This window comes from Panthera uncia, chromosome A2 (genome assembly GCF_023721935.1).
Source record: "Panthera uncia isolate 11264 chromosome A2, Puncia_PCG_1.0, whole genome shotgun sequence".
Classification (NCBI taxonomy): Eukaryota; Metazoa; Chordata; class Mammalia; order Carnivora; family Felidae; genus Panthera; species Panthera uncia.
In genome coordinates this window covers 36,796,000-36,812,337 of record NC_064816.1, presented here as the reverse complement: position 1 = coordinate 36,812,337, position 16,338 = coordinate 36,796,000, and the positions used below count along the sequence as shown (strand labels likewise).

Genomic DNA, 16,338 nt, shown 5'->3' with positions numbered 1-16,338 from the left:
GTTGGTCCCTATGATTGATCTTTGCCGTTCTGCTCTCCTTCCCCGGGCTCCGCGGTGCCAGCTTCCTGGGGCCTCACCGAGGAAGGCTGGAGCGCCAGAGGGTTTCCAAGTTGAGTCTTTTTAAAAAATAATAACAACAATCGCTGTTTACCAACTTGGGTGGGAGTTGCGCTCTGGAAGTGGAGGAGAGGGAGGGAGGGAAGAGGTGGGATGAAGGGAGCTGCAGGCCTGTGAGTCCTGGAGACAGAGGTTTTCCCCCCTTTCTCTCTCGCTCTTTTTTTTTTTTTTTTTTTAAATGTTCATGGGTGGGGTGTAGTTGAGAGTTGGAGGAAGTCCTGCCTGTGTGTTGCTCTCGCGCTCTCGCTCTCTTTTTCGTTCGCGATTCATTTTCTGCTGGTCTGGCCTTCACGCAGCCACTTTGGTAAAGCCCTCGCCATCACTCCATTCGGGGACGTATCTGGGGTGTGATTTATGTCACTTTCAGAGCGTGTGAAATATACAAGGAGCCTTCCATCGCAGTGTAACCCGTGTGGATGTTTCTTTGCTTCTGATAGTTTGTTTCTATATCTGTCTAGGCTATTTTCAGCTTAGCTGTTTAAATTCAAGGAGTTCACACACGGCGGAGGGGGGGGGGAGGGGGTGAAATAAAGCCCCACACCAAAACAGGCGGGCAAACCAAGGGACACTCCGGCAGGTTGGGGAGTCTCCAGCGTCTGTTGATCTACTTAGCCGGTTAATTAAGTAGGGAGCAGGGTTTGGGTGAGGGCGTGCAGCCGACTGAGGAATTGCCACGGGGTACTCCAGTCTTCCCCTGCTCTGAGTGTAACTAACTCAACTGTCAAAACTGCCTGAAAGAGGGTCAGTGGAAAGGAGACTTCTTTCCCCCCGCCCCCCCCACCCCAGAGTCGTGATGGGAAGGACAGGACCTTTAGGAAGTGGGTGGTAAAGTTTTAGAGCAAAGTACATATAGACTCTTCCTCTTTGGGATTAACTCCTTCAAGGCCTACTAGTTACAAGGAAAATATAATAATTTTATATTCTTGTCCGCACAGACCAAATGTTCTAATCAAGCCAATTTAAAAATGCAAATCATCTAATTTCCATAGATTCCAACATTCTGAAAGTGACACATTTGGGGGAAAAATTAAGCCTGATAACAGGAAATGTGAATCATACTATCAATGACTAATCTTGCTTAAGAAAAAAAAAATAACTTACATTTATTTTATCATTAGGAACGCAGTGTTAAAGAAGCTAATTTTTTTTTTTTTTTTTTTTTTTAGTTTAATTGAAGGTTTTTTTATTTTAGAAGTGGCCCGGTACTGCTTTTTTTGTTCGTTTGTTTGTAATAGATTTCTAAGGGGAATGTATATGTGCAATGAGAGGTGGTTATGTGGTGAAGTGTTCAAGCTAGCATGTCATTGTCAAAGACCTCAAACATGATCACATTGAGATTCTAGTTTAGGATTTGATGTGTTGGTGTTATTGTTGTTGAAAAGAATACAAAGCTTTCTTGAGTGTTAAGACTCATCACTAAGTAAACCAAATGAAGACAGAAGCACATTCTGAATCCCCTTCGCATCAATTGAAAAAAAAATGTCTACTTGTATTTTATGTGATTCTTTGTAGCTGCCTGACACATTTCAGTGAAAAGTGTGTAAAAATGAAACCAAAATACAGACTGCCTACCCAGAGACAGTGGCTGACTTACTCTAGGATGTGATAGAGTTGAACTGAAAACGGATTGGGCTGACACTTGATAATCAAAGTTGATTTATTGTTCATTAGTACTGCATTAGCCCTTTCAGGCAAGACAGTTATTTGTGTAGTGGCCTGTCAAGAGCGAGACTGCAAAGCACCTGTCATTTCTAAGGCATGAGATAAGCAACTAAATATTAAGATGATGCAAATAAAAATACATTGGTGCAGATAAAGGGCCATATGATCATAATTTTTTTCTTTTAAAAAACGGGTCAGTATCAGTCCAAAAGAAGAGATCTCCCAGAGGTGTATTTTTTTTTTTTTTTTTTTAACCACAAGGACGACTTACAGAATGAAAGCAAGGGGATTTATATTCTCTTGTTTACTCTAAGAACTTTCTGTCCTACTCATATGTGCAGCTCATCTGATAAAAGCTGGTCAGTTAAAGAAGTAAGCCTAACATGTCACTTATTTAATTTGAGTAATTCAAGAAATGTAGGCTTGCCTTTTGTGTTGTTTTTAAATAAACACATTTCATTAAATGAAACTTTTCTAATCATGGGCTGATTATATGAACGTGTGATGACATCATAGGTAAGCTATGATAATGTCAGATAATAATGTCAAGTGCATTTTCTGCAACATGTTTCATTCCCGATTTTTTTTCCCTTCCCTCCCTGGAAGGGAATGATCTCATGACATATAATAGAAAACAACCTAAGTGTCAAAAGAAAACAAAATTAGTGAACTTTTGTCTGCAGCCATAGAAACGCGGATTAACTCATATTTTTCCAGAGGATGGAATGGAAACATTCTGCATGAGGGTATATAGTGTATTGTCTTCTCAGAATTTTCATTTGACAGGGATTTTAGAGTCTGTGATCTTAATTAAATCTCAACTAGCTGAAATAATGCATCTAAAGGCATGCAGTGTTGCGTAACCTCACTCAGTTGGTAAACCATAAATCATCAGAAAGCTTATGATAGGAATGGTTGGTTTGAATTTTTTTTGTTGTTGTTTGCAGTTAAATGTACCTTAAAAACAAAACGCTCACCATTGCTGCCTTGTATTTACACGCTGTCAGGAGCTGTCACTTGAAAGATAAACTCTTTCATGACACTGACCAGTTCTGCAACTTTTCAGCCAGCCTCCACACAATTACAAGATACAATGAAATTAAAATCCAGATTAATTAAAAGCAATGAAATTCCAGATTTATCTTGGTTAATTGTGGCAGGAGTGTGTTTGAGTTACTATGTTTCTGAGATAATCAGGAGACAATATTGTGACCAGCTTCTCAGCTTGAACTAAAATTTGAGTAAAATTGGAATTGGCGAAAAAGGAGGTTGGAGGGATTTATTTTATTATGTGGTTTAGCTGTAGATGAACATTAGTAAAGAGAAACTTAACACTAGGCTCTGAGTAACTGGCCAAATATCACAGCCAGTTAGAATCCACTTCTGGTAGTTCTTTGATTTATAAGCAAAGAATAAGGCAGCACAGTTGACCAGAGAAGGTTGGAATAAAGAAATACGTAAATTGCATCTGTGTGTGTTACATGTTAACATATGAATTCGGTGGCAAGGAATAATCATTAAGTAGCTCTTAAATAGTCCAGGTTTTACAGATTCTGCTAGAGCTTGTACATACTGCCTTATTTACCTTTAGAGCCTTTTAGTCAGCTGTTTTGAACTCCTGCAATTTTTGGTTCGTCTGTATTTCTAGTAGAAGAAGCTGTCTGCATATGAGAATTAGAGAAAGCTATCTTGTGATATATTGAATTTATACACCTTTGTACATAATGTTTCATATAAAGCTGGAATTATGTTGCTGATGAGCTGTAAATCTTTGGGGGCAAAGAAGGAGTGCAGCTTCATGTGTACCTCCCAGGCTAGATTTGGAGGTGGTCATAGCTCCCTAAACTAAATGTGTTTTTGTTTGGTGAAAGGTTTCTTTTCTTGCAAGCAGCGTGATATTTCTGGACATTCGTTTTAGTCATTCCGTAGTGTGCAAATACTTTCCCCCCCCCCCATACATGGCATTCTGCATTTAGCTTTATTTTCTTTCATTTAAAAAAAAAATTCAGGTACCTCTAAGATCCTCTGCACATAGTGGGGACTTGAATTGTCTGGAGGGAGCTAAACTGGGCCTCCACTTTAGGATCGTAGGAATAATCTTCTCTGAGTCCCTCTTCCAACCTGGCAGTTTGTTTGAAGAGAAATTAATTTGGAATGAGAAAAATGAATATTGAACACATGTACTGTACCTCACTTTCAAATCTGGTTAAAAGCACCTCATCAGTGACTGTATGGGCTAAATGTTAGGGTGCACTTTTTAAGGATACCTTGGTATCATGTTTTAATTTTTAAGCTTTATCTTGCCCTTAAATCTAAAACATCATTGTTCAAATAACTGAGAACAAGGTAAATCAACAACATCAAAAAGGTCGGCTGCTGTGATTTCTCAAGGGCTTGTTATTTTGTACTTCCCAATTCTATTTGATGTCTTGACAAAACAAGATGACACAGGGGAGAATACATTAAATTTTGATTTTTTTCATCTAACCTGTTACAGCTGTGGCAGCTTAATTCCTTTTACTTTTTCCCGAAGATGGTTTTTTGCACAATTACTCTAATTGTCATACCACTTCATGAGGTGGGTCCTCACGGGTTTCCCATTTGCCTTGATTTTACTAGGCATTTTTGAACATATTTTGACCTTTAACACGTGGGGAGCTTTTGGTTGGGTTTTGTCTTCATTAGAAATAAATCAGTGAATGGTGAGATTGTCAAAGAAGCAACTGATGTTTTCTCATTAGAATCTAATTTGCACCCCTTAGCTTAACTGCAATGTATAAGGTGCAGGTGTCGGAAGCAGGCGTGAGAAAGTGCACAATTGGAGAAACTTAAGTTGTAACTCTGAAAAAGGGTGATTGCACAGCCGGTAAGGCCTTAAAACTTTGGAATGATGTAATTTTGGCCTACCTGCCTGTTTAAATCCAGTGATAGTCCTCCCCTCTCCATCTCATAATGCAGGGGGTGGGGCATACGGATTTGCAAATTTAATTCTTGGTCTTAGAAAATTGTTTTATGGACAAAAGGTAAACATTTTACTTTTCTTCCTTGCACAGTATCCATCAGTCCGCAACTGTTTGTACAAACTGTATTCTTTTATTCTAATCATGTATGTATCTCAAATAGCACTGGTACAGTTACTGTCTGTTCTCACTATTTTTGAATAATGCTTCAATGTAAGAGAAGTTATTAAGCCCAGGCCCCTACCATTTCTCTTCAGGAGCTAAAGAACTGTGGATGGACTCTTTCCTGGGGTTCCTGCTTGGGATGGTGTGCCCCCCCCCCTCCTGTCTGCAGCCCTTAAAGATGATTTTTGTTGTTGTTAATATAAAATGTCATAGCAGGTTTGATTCCCGTACACTACTACATCGCTCCTACAGGAGAAAGGTTGAGGAAGGAAAGAAGAGGCATTTTCTCTTGATTTAAATAATAGTAATAATAGTTGTTAAGTTGACAAGATCAGTGCTTATTGGATGATTATTTTCATATGTAGCTTCCATTGTTTCCTGTATTTAACAGTCGCTAATGGGAGAAGTGATTTAATTTATGTAAACTTTACATTTTTATGCAAATGAATCTGATATTTATTAGAGCCAAAACAATTACTCTGGCACTTAGTGGAGTAACCTTGTATCCATGGGAAATGTTACAGGAGAGTAGTTGAGTTTCCACAAATGCCTCTGCTGTAAACAAATATGAATTTCTGCCACTTTTTAAGATTTAAAGACAAAAGAGACCTGAGAAGCTTTGCCAGAGATTGCTTATTAGGGATGATAACCTGAAATAACTCCTGATTGGCAGACAAGTCTTGGCCATACAATTCTTCCTGAAAGAAAGATAGCCTCTCTTGATAGAATGTAATAAACAAAATGATAAAAAATGAAATGCTAATTGCATTTTAAAGAGGTCTTTTTTTTTTCTAAAATTTTAATAGGTGGTTGTATTGTTACTGAGAGAACAGTTATGCTAATGACTGACTACTTAGATGATTTTGCATTAATATAATAACCATTACCTGCCTTAATGCTTTGTACAGTATTGTGGCAAAATAGCTAAGTCTAAAAGAGTTCTACAAAAAAGCAGAATTCCATAATGAAACAGAATTATACTTTCCACATGAATAGCAGGCCTTTTTTTTTATTTTTTGAAGACTGAAATATTATGTCAGAAATGTATTTTCTTTCCTCCATGATACAGCTACCTTGCATGGTATCTGTGTGTATGTTTTTTTTTTTTTTTCCTCTTCCTTTCTTTCTTTCTAAATACCATGGGGAATAGATAGAAGCTTCCTAACTTTTCTGTTTGCCAATATATCAGTTGTATCCTTTGGCTTATTAATTATGAAAAGTGATCTTTCTCAGAGGGGTAACGGTGCAGTATTTATTTTCTTTTACACAGGCTGGCATCTATGTGGTCATATGAAATTTGGCATAGTTTGGGGGTTTTTTTGTTTTATTTTTTTAATGGAGCTACTTTCTTTGTTTGGTTTGGTGTTGGTGTTCTGGCGCCTTCTAATTTAATTTGTTTTGCTGTTGTTAATTAATGAACCAGGTAGCACTGCCTAACCTGGTCAGTTCTCATCCGTACACAGCCTGAAGTCTGGAAGGGACTCAAGTTTTCTGGGACATACATGTGGTAAATAGCAGAGATTAAAATTAGTTTCTAAATTATTAATCCAGATTAATGGAAATAAAACAGTACTTAAATTTTTTTGGCTTCTCATTTTCATTATTTGTACACATAGCAATTATGAGAAGATGCTGATTACAAAATTGATGTGTATTTACCCCGGACAGTATTTACTTGTCGTTAACGTGAGGGTAAAGAGAAAGAAAAAAATGATAGCATGTTATTTCCAGTATTTATATCGTGTCATCTCTCCTCCCACCCAATTCCTCCAATTGTCTCCTAGATTAGAAACGAGTATTGTTTCTATGGGCGTTTTTATTTGTTTGTTTGCTTTTTAGATATTTTCCCCCTCCCCATCACCTGCCTTTCCCCAGTGGGAGTAAAAGAAACTAACAAGGCATATTATTTTCATAGTCCTCTGCCCCGTTCAGATGATGGAAAGTCAATGTGAAGTAAAAGAAAACTGTATCAGGCAGAACTGACACAGCCGTGTCCGGGCTTTCACCAGCACTTGCTGATGCTAGGACGTCTTCCCAGTGACTGGTATTAAGGTAGTAGCAGGTCCATACTAGCAGCGTTCCGAGGGCCAGGCACAGCTGAATTTCTGCCATTCCCGCAGGTTCATGTGCACCTGGGACCGGCCACACCCAAATGGTATCAGTCAACAGTGTATCTATCGTGCTGTGTGTGTGTGTGTGTGTGTGTGTGTGTGTGTGTGTGTGTGTGTGTTTAATTCACGATTTCCTCTTGAAACTCAACAAAAGAGTGTTAACTGTGTGTGTGTGTGTGTGTGTGTGTGTGTGTTTTAAATTCAGTTTTGTATGCTAGCATTCTTTAAATGTCTGCCAGAAGTTTAATTTGAATTTCTGATCCCTGAAGGCAGCTAGACAGAATCATTCTAGTTCTTCATAAATTGCCTTCTATGATTCATTGTTAACTCATAAAACATACTCATTTCTATATTCTCAAACAGTTAAGGTAGTTACAGCATCAGGGATATAATTTTTTTTTTGCACTATTTTTAAATTGTCATTTGAGAAAGAAATCAAGAATTAGTTTAAACTCCCAGTTAAGGCATGAGCCCCGTAGCACAAAAAAACATCAGAATTTATTGTTTTTATCTCAAGGAGAGTATGGTAAATGGCATAGAATCTGGGGGAAAAAAAAGTTTGGTTTTGACTGAATACTCTCATAGAGGGGCCCATAAATAGTAGAACACTGTAGTTAAAAACTCACATGACTGTTTTAAATACTATTGATTTAAACCACTGGCTAGATTTTATGAATCAAAGTGTAATTTCTAAGCTTTGGCCATATTTCTCAATGCTAAAGCACTCTCTCTTGTGTGCCTTTAGCTGCTTTCCAGACATTCAACACAGGATTAAATGATAGTAGTTACAGTGATCAATAGGTTAAGACCGGTACAATCACTCTTGCCGCTAATGACCTCAGTAGTAATGGGCAATAAAGTGTGGGCTATAATAGCCTCTTGCTGGTACTGCACGCCCTTTGATTCCTAGTATTAGTAGGGACTAGCTACATGAAAAAGTTGGACGTTGGGAGTTAAGAGATGGGATACATTGGCTATATTTCTTAACTATTTAAAACCTTAAGCTATGCTCAGATTTCACCCCCCCCCCCCACTCTTTTCTATGTCATAGTGATTTCTGGTCCATTTGGATATGTTTGTTAAAGCCTTCCATAACCTATTTTCGAGACACGTCGGAGCAGAAACTGGGGAAATCTCAGTTTTATCACATTTCTAATAAATTAAGCTCAAACCCACCTTTGAAAGGCTCACAAGCAAACTGGTGTGAAAATGTGGTTTCAGATAGTAAAAGCCAAGTTAAGACTATCAGGATATAATAGCCCACTTCTGGTTATTCAGAGACCCGATCACCAGGCAGGAGGATTACTCAGGCTTCTTGCCTCTTTCTCTCCTTTGGCTGTGCCTGCTGCTTTAGCATTTTATTACTCATCAGCACCTCCATCAAAATGTCCAAAGGGAAAAAGAAGAGGAGACTCAAGTTCATTTTACTGTTCAGTAACATGACTGCAAACATTGAATAAATAACCCTGGGAAAAGCACGTTTAACTATTGGCTGTATGTAAGGGTTTATGTCAGTCCTGTGTCTGTATATGTCAGTCCTTTTTATTTTTTTTTAACTTTTAAAATCGATTTTATTGAACTATAATTTACATACAGTAAAATGCACTCAGTACAGTTGGAAGAATTTGGCAGTTGAGTACATTTGTGTGCCTACCACCCCAGTCAAGATAGATGGCATTTCCATCAGCCCCAAAACTTCTCTTGTGCCCCTTTCAAACATAGGCTTTCCGTAGTTCTTTTAAAAATTGTGACCAAGAGATAGATTATTCCTATGATGACTTCTGTTATAACACTGTTAATTTCATGTCCATCACCAGTTTCGATCTTACACCACCCAATTCCTGTCTGTTTTCCTGTTCATCACCATCAGAAATTTGGCCCAAGAATATTTATATTGTACATCATCCAAGAAACGCAGAGGAAAAAAGAAGCCTTAAACATGGTTCTTTTGTTTGCTTAATCAAACCTGCCTGTGTGATGATGCAACTCTCAAGGAAAAGTAAACTTCTATTGTGATATGTTGGCTTTAGCAGCTCACAAGATAGTGATTGGCACTCAATACATTTTGAAAAATTCAAAAAGTTTCTTGTGTGTGAAGACAAAGTAGACTAATTGGAATTAATTTGTAGATGGTTAGATGTTTTAATAATGCCTTCTTGTGTTTGCCCTAGATTGAAGGCAAGTTCACTGTTCTAATCATTGGTGATATTTCGTGCTGCAGAGTAGCTTTTTAAAAGGATAATTTATCCATTCATATACATCTGTCCCTTTTTGCATATAAAAATATTCAGACATACCCATCTGTTTTAAATTACAGTGTATCTACATCTACACTTAAAAGGCCACCGCAATAGGAAGAATTTGTTGATGACCTTCCAGAGTTAGGTGAATGAAATTTTTCAAAGGTTCTAGCTCATGTTTTCCAAACAAGGCAAAACTTGCACATAAACATCCCCTCGCACAAAACATGCCCACAACAACAGTGGAGGATGTTCACTGTACATGAATCTGACCTTCAGGAACCATTTTTAGTTCATCAAAATTAGTGATGCTGAGAAATCGGGACATCAGTGCATAATGACTGTGAAATTAGGAATGAGAGCTCGCTATGCAAATGACAGGACAAATCATGTGAAAAAGTCAAGATAAACTGCGTATTAAGACATTATGTTACATAAAATTAATACTGCATTTCTCCCTTTTGCTTACTGCTCCCCTGAAAGATTTTTTTAATTCTTTTATCTTCTGATCAGCTATTGTCTGCCAGATTTTTTTTTTAAGTGGCACACAGGCAAAGTGCAAAACATGTTATTACCTTTTATTGTAATACATGAGATGACAGGAGATCCTTTTTAACAAAGTATATCCTTTACTGCTCCTAGCTTCTTGCTGTCACATGTTTGATTAGAAACCAAAGAAAAGTAAGATGCTTAAATATTACTGTTAGAAGACATACAGGTTTTGTCTTTTCTTTCATTGTTTTTTTTTTTTCCCTTTCCTTTTTATTTGGGGGGGGCGATTTTTCATGAAATAGTCTTCTTGTATTACGGGGACTGACAAAATGGTTCTCATGTAGTCTGCAAATTAAACACAAGTACAGTGATTATTTTGAATAGCTAAATTACATTCTAGAAAGCTTGCAGAATTCATAGCATTGTCATTAGGTATCCGCTTGAATACAATTTGTGTAACCTTGGCCAAGACAGCCTGTCATTTTAATGTCAGTGTTTTATCTGAACAAGACATCATCCTTTCAGATACAGTGTGCAGGTTCCTTGCAAAGATGCCCGTGCAGAAACGTGTTAACAGTTGCAAATATGAAATGCTATCAAGTTCATCACTGTAGCTGTTTGTCACAGAAATGTCATGGAAAGCAGCTTTTAATGGTATCACACGGAATATGAAAGAATGGAGACATCTGTATGCCGGGTGAATAAGGAAGGGTAAAAGGCATCATAGGAAAGGTCTGTGTTGAAGTTTGCAAGGTGTGTCCAGGGTTCAGTTACCCACAAGACGAAGCGTTCATTGACTGTCCTTAACATCACTGTCCACACAGTCAGTGGATCATATCAGCTCCCACCGAGAAGGCACTGATTCCCATTTGCCTTCTTCCCTGAAACAAAATTCGAGTCTGTATGAAACTTCCCGCAGCTGAATTGTCACCAGAGACTCTTACTAAACTGACATCGTTCTCACGGAACCCCAGGTAGCATCTGTTAAGCCTTGACTCCTTGTCCACTTGCAAGACTGGTCTGCACACCCGTCAGTGCTGCGAGGTCTTCTTGTGCTTTTCTTCATTTCACATAAAGTCCGTAATCGATGAAATAGGATCGGTTGCCCCGTCCCCTCTAGAGAAACACCTTGCACGTGGGAAACCAGTCGGTTCTTGAAGCAGGCTCGTGACAGTCTGCCTTTGACCCCGGAAGGCTGAGTGCTGCGTGCGCGCCATTTCCTGGCTTCCTATTTATCCTTCATTAACGTTCTAGGTTCCCGTGTCAGTGGCTATGATGACACCTCAAGTTATCACTCCCCAGCAAATGCAGCAGATCCTGCAGCAACAGGTGCTGAGCCCTCAGCAGCTCCAGGTCCTCCTCCAGCAGCAGCAGGCCCTCATGCTCCAACAGGTAACCGCCCATCCTCCTCCTCGCAGGGCCGGTGACTCCATCCGCCCCTCCCTGCCCCTGATCAGTTCCTCTTCCCAGTGAAGGAAAAGCAGAGCAGGGTGGCTGGGGCAGGACTCAGGGAGCAGGTCGGACCCCTGAATAATCGATTTTAGTTTGCATCCCGGAAAGGGAGGGACCCCGCCTGAAGTGACGGGGTGGGGGGGTGGGGGGTCGGGTCCCGGAGAGTCCCCGCCGGACTGAGATCAGGGCTGTAATTGGACTCTATAAGACTTAGATGGCTTGATGCTCTTGTGTGTGGTAAGCCCAGGGGCTTGTAAATGGTGGGAGCCGAAGCGAAATGGGGAGCACGTTTAACCGTGACAGCTCTCGAAGTCCCCGTGTCAACTCAGAAGCTCACACAAGTTTTACTCTCAGACATACCGAGGCGTCGCAGAGTTGGTTCCTTTGAAGGGGCAGGGTTCACTTGACTTCGGTGATGTGTGCTGAGGCAGACATGCGCTTCCAGCTGCCATTGTGCCCCGGGGCCCTAATACTCAGCCTTCACGGACACCTGAACCCAAGAGATGAGATTCAGAAGTAGAGAGACCCAAGTTGCTGAGCTGAGGTGGTGGGGACAGGAGGCAGAGGAAGCTGCTCACGCTGTTGGCACAGACACCGTGACCAGCCCACCACACCGGCCGGCCCCATTCATCCAGAGAGCATGCGCACGTTGCACAGTAGCGATCCGCCAGGCTCTCTCCCCGCAAGGGCACTCTGGCTTTGTTGTACAACCAAAGGTCATCCCTTGCTTTATTTTAATTAGGTTGTGTAGAAAAAGGTATGTTTTTCACCAGTTCATTTTGGAGATTACTTTTCAAACAATGATGCCAGGAATAGTCAGCGTGCGCTGAAATTTACTGTCGCGTTTCAAGCTAAAGGTCAGGCCGTTACAGATAAAAGGATGCTATTTTTCAAATCACAGTTGTGGATGGCACCGAAAGGGACAGTGGGCTGGCGCTACCCTCTGTTACTTACCGCCCTCTCTTTCCTTTGTAGCAGCAGCTTCAAGAGTTTTATAAAAAACAACAGGAACAGTTGCAGCTTCAACTTTTACAACAACAACATGCTGGAAAACAGCCTAAAGAGGTACCGACAATACATATTTTACTTTCAAACCACAGATCCTGGAGGACGATCTAGTGGCTATTAAACTGTCATTCATCTTTTAAATGATTGCACAACTGAGCTATCGGTTCTCAGCTTTCAGGCCGAGAGTTAGTGTCCTGTTCTTTCTGAGATTTCTCTGGGTTCCGCTTGCTTGCTGCCCCAGGCTTGATGCTGGCACTGCGGCAGGTGCCCCACTGGGGAGCACCGGGAAGCAGGATGGCGGGCAGAACCTTCGAGGCTCCTTTGGCAGACTGGTGCAGCCGCGGGCCGAGTTGGACCTGTGGGGCAAGTGCAGCGCGTTCAGCACAGTTTCACCTGGACACACACCTGACATTTTCCCCAGCTCAGGGAGCTTGGGTGTGTGGGGATGGCCCTTTCCTTTGCAAGAGTAAGCTCTTGTGAGGTTGGACAAACAGTAAAGTTAGAGCAGGAATCAGCATTCCTGTCTCTGTCCGTTTAACTTCTTCTCACAAGTGACATGCATATGGCAATCGCTCCGGGCAGGTAGGAGACGGTGTGAGTTACAGGGAAGGGTCCTCTGAGCTCGGATGACTGGCGCGTCATGAAAGCACATCACCGTGGCTCCTCTGTGCACAGCACTGTGTGAGAGCGCGCGGTCCTTGCATGGGCCGTACCACCCCGTGAGGTGACAGTGTTAGCTCCGTAAGCGGTAAGGCCTTCCCAGGGAGGGTTTCCGTGTCTAACCTTCCCAGTTCCATGTCGGTGAAGGCCAGGCGAGGAGCCTCAGTGTGCATGTGTGCCTTACCGTGACATCTTCCTATGGATTCCAGAGTTATCCGATGTAACTTGGCCTCCTCACGTTCTTATAACGGACTGGAACTCTTTTCACCTCTTCACCTTGGGATGACACAGTTGGGAGTTTGGAAAACAAACAGCTCACTGTCCAATTTAACAGCTTCTTTGCTGGCCCTAAGCAAGCAGCCCCTTCCGTTAGCTTGGCGGGAGCCTTACACGGCGACTCTCCACATCCCTGCCCCTCACGTGAGTGTGAATGCCGGGCAGCACTGATTTTCCACCCTGGGAATGACGCACACATTCTTCCTTGGCCGGCTCCTCCCTCAGCATCAGTTGGGTACTTTATCCACGCCCTGCCAAGTTTTCACCCTGGAGTCCTGTTCAGCAGCCTGGATGTAAACCCCCGCAGAGTAGGGGCAGTTTGGGGGTGAAGGGGAGGAGGTGTTTCAATGAAAACGCGGACACAGCCTAAGTACAGTGGCACGCTACCGGGCGCTGCTCTAATAAAAAAGGGAACAGATTAAAAAGTGTCTAAAATGTAAATCTAAAGGACTAACAGTAATTAAAATGGAAATGGCACAGGGAGGGAAGGCATGTAATTGTGAGATATCACTGTGCAGAAGGCTCTCAGCTTTGTTTTGCTGGCTGTTTTTCTAATTCAGTAGGGCTTACTCATCAGTGGCAGTTCAATGCGCGTTAATGACTCTGGGATTGCAGGCATCACTCTGGACAAAGAAATGATTATTGTGCGGTCAAAAGAAGTTCAAAGACAAGAAGGGAATTTCAGTTTTTTCCTTAGAGATCCACATTCAAGAGCATATAAATTAAGCCAAATGTTAAAAACCACAGTCTGAAAGCTGACTTCAAAGTCACAACTCTCTAATTAATGAACTGCGAGCTTCAGTTTGGACAAGTTGTGGTTTGATGCGCCCATAAATCAACATGACAGGCCTGTTTCACAGTCTCAGACAGTGCTTGTCATTGAGTCACATCAGATGTAAACACAGCAGAAAAAAGAAGGGATATGAAGGAGGTGCAATTGATCAACAGAATTGGTAAAAACCCACTTTTGAAGCACATTATGCATGATCACAGGAAATGGTTACAGCCTCAAGAGGTTTCCCCTTCTGCTGTTGCTTTTTTGAATCCGATTTCTAACAGCCTTCAAAAGGGAGAATAAGAATTATGGAGTTTCTCCCCTGTGGCTCGCAGGCAATAACCCCCTGTTGTTATTTTGTGCTTCTTTCTTTTCAAAGGCATCAAAATTTAGTTTTTTAAAGATCTTTAACTCTATATTTGAAGACAAACAAAAAAGGGCTGCCACTGTCATTCTTATCAGTTACCAGGGATTGTGTTTTTTCTTTCTGTTGCCACTTCTTATTAACCTCTTATTTGGTCTGTTAGACATAGTTTGGAATGCACGTCTGCACGCTGAGAGAACATGAAAGTTCAGATGAGCTCAGAGGGCAGATAAAGAAATGTGAAGGCGAAAGTTACACAGCAGAAGGAAGGATAAAAGTTAACTCGCCCAAATTGCTGCTGTCAGCAAGGGGGGACGTCTCGGCACACAATTAGGATGGTGGTGTCCGAGTCTGGAAAGGGAGCCCGGGAGAGAAGGGAGAACTCTGGACCAGAACGAGGAGGAGGTGAGACCTTGTAGTAGCCTTTTCAGCATCTGTAGGACAGGAGCTTTGCTGTGGTCCCATTTTTGTCATCCGCTCCCAAGGCGAACGTGATACGAGACATGGGTCGTCTTCACATCCCGAGGGGTAGGCAGACCGGCGGGCGGGTCTCCTTGGATCCCCCTGTGTGTGTTCGTGGTGCCCCTGGAGTTGGCCGACAGCTTTTGTAACCACGATGAAGAGACCCTTATTTTCCCGAGGTAAGGGGGCAGTCTCCTGAAATGCCCATCCAGGTGGTGGTCCTTTTGTGCTACAAATAGAGTCACATGGTAGCAATTTCAGGATGTGGACTGGTGGTTATGATTTTAACAAGGTTTGAGCTTGGATGTTGACAGATGGAACAAGTATATTAATTTACTGAATCCCCAGTCATTAGTGGCTCATAATTTTGAATCGTCAGCCCCCGCCGCCGCCACCCTTTTCCCCTTTTTGATGACCTCTGCAGTAAGACACTTGATCCTGAGCCAGAACAATGTATCTTTACTCAACTTTTTTCTAAAGTTGCCTCGAGATGTTTCCTCGAGAAAGTTAGGCTCCCCATGGAGTTAGACCTAAGACCTTCTTAGGAGACGACCTTCTCTAGCCCCATACAGCTTCTTAAGTGACTGCCCGTTAATATTTGACAGAACGGGTATGGAAAATTGAAGGCAGAATTAATTTTAAGTCAGGCTACAAAAAAAAAAAAAAAAAAAAAAAAAAAAATCCCATCCTGTGCGGGTGAGGTAGGCTCGGTTGATTGTTTTAAAAGGGCCGTTTGTCCGGGCAGTTATGACAGTTTATGTTAGGCAGCAGGGAGGAGCCGAAGAAAGGAAAACAGACCTTTGACTGCAGCTCTAGGGAGGGGATCTGAAATGCAAGGTTTATCAGGGCATTTTAGCATTTTAACACTGACTACTGACCTGTCCAGGGGACTGCGTGGAGACCTTTTTTGTGTGCATTCAATTGTGAGAAGTAAACAAACTGGCTCGTATCCTGTGTTTGGTAACTGGGTGGGGAGCACAGTTTGGCAACCAGTGTTGCTTTTAAATTCTTTCTTTGGACAATGGGCCTTGTATACTTTTATATCCTGGCTTTTCAAACGTGGACAGCTTTCATGAGCTTTTCCTAGGGATGGCCACAGAGACAACAGAAAAGCCATCAGTCATTTTATATAAATACAAAATTTTTAAACATTTCATTTACAGTAAGACAGGAAACACTCTCCCCAAACTCCAGCACCCCCTCTCCATTATTTTTGACTTCAAGAAGAGCTGGTTCCTCGATCTTTTATTGTGTATCCATGTTGTTTTTTTCTCTTCCTTCCTCCTCCTCCTTTTTTTTTAAGTGTCATGAATTAATATCTGTTGGAGAAGTGAAAAAATCATTTTGACACGAATATAACTATCATTGGGTTTTACATTAATGTGATAACTTGGGAAGGGGTGAAAACAATTGGATCATTTTATGCATGCTGTTCATAAAATGAAAACACTGGCTTTTCATTTAAATGTATTTAAATTTTTGTTGTTAGTGGTATAGAATTTGTTTTTTGGAGTGAAACTCAATTAACTTTCTCAGTGGCATGGTAGTAAGTCTGAAATTGGTTGCTAATATGAGAATGACGGTTTTTACTGCA

At 41.3% G+C, this 16,338-nt stretch overlaps 1 protein-coding gene across 14 annotated transcripts in view; it reads left to right on the top strand.

Moving 5' to 3' along the window:
- Positions 1–16,338, top strand: part of FOXP1 (forkhead box P1) — a 695,473-nt gene that overhangs the window by 587,828 nt on the left and 91,307 nt on the right. For 13 of the 14 annotated variants that reach the window (XM_049642699.1, XM_049642700.1, XM_049642704.1 and 10 more), the window contains 2 exons: positions 11,002–11,139; positions 12,175–12,264. In XM_049642699.1, the coding sequence (XP_049498656.1) occupies positions 11,002–11,139; positions 12,175–12,264 (228 nt within the window). The remainder of the gene's footprint in view (positions 1–11,001; positions 11,140–12,174; positions 12,265–16,338) is intronic. The other variant, XM_049642708.1, reaches the window with a different exon arrangement.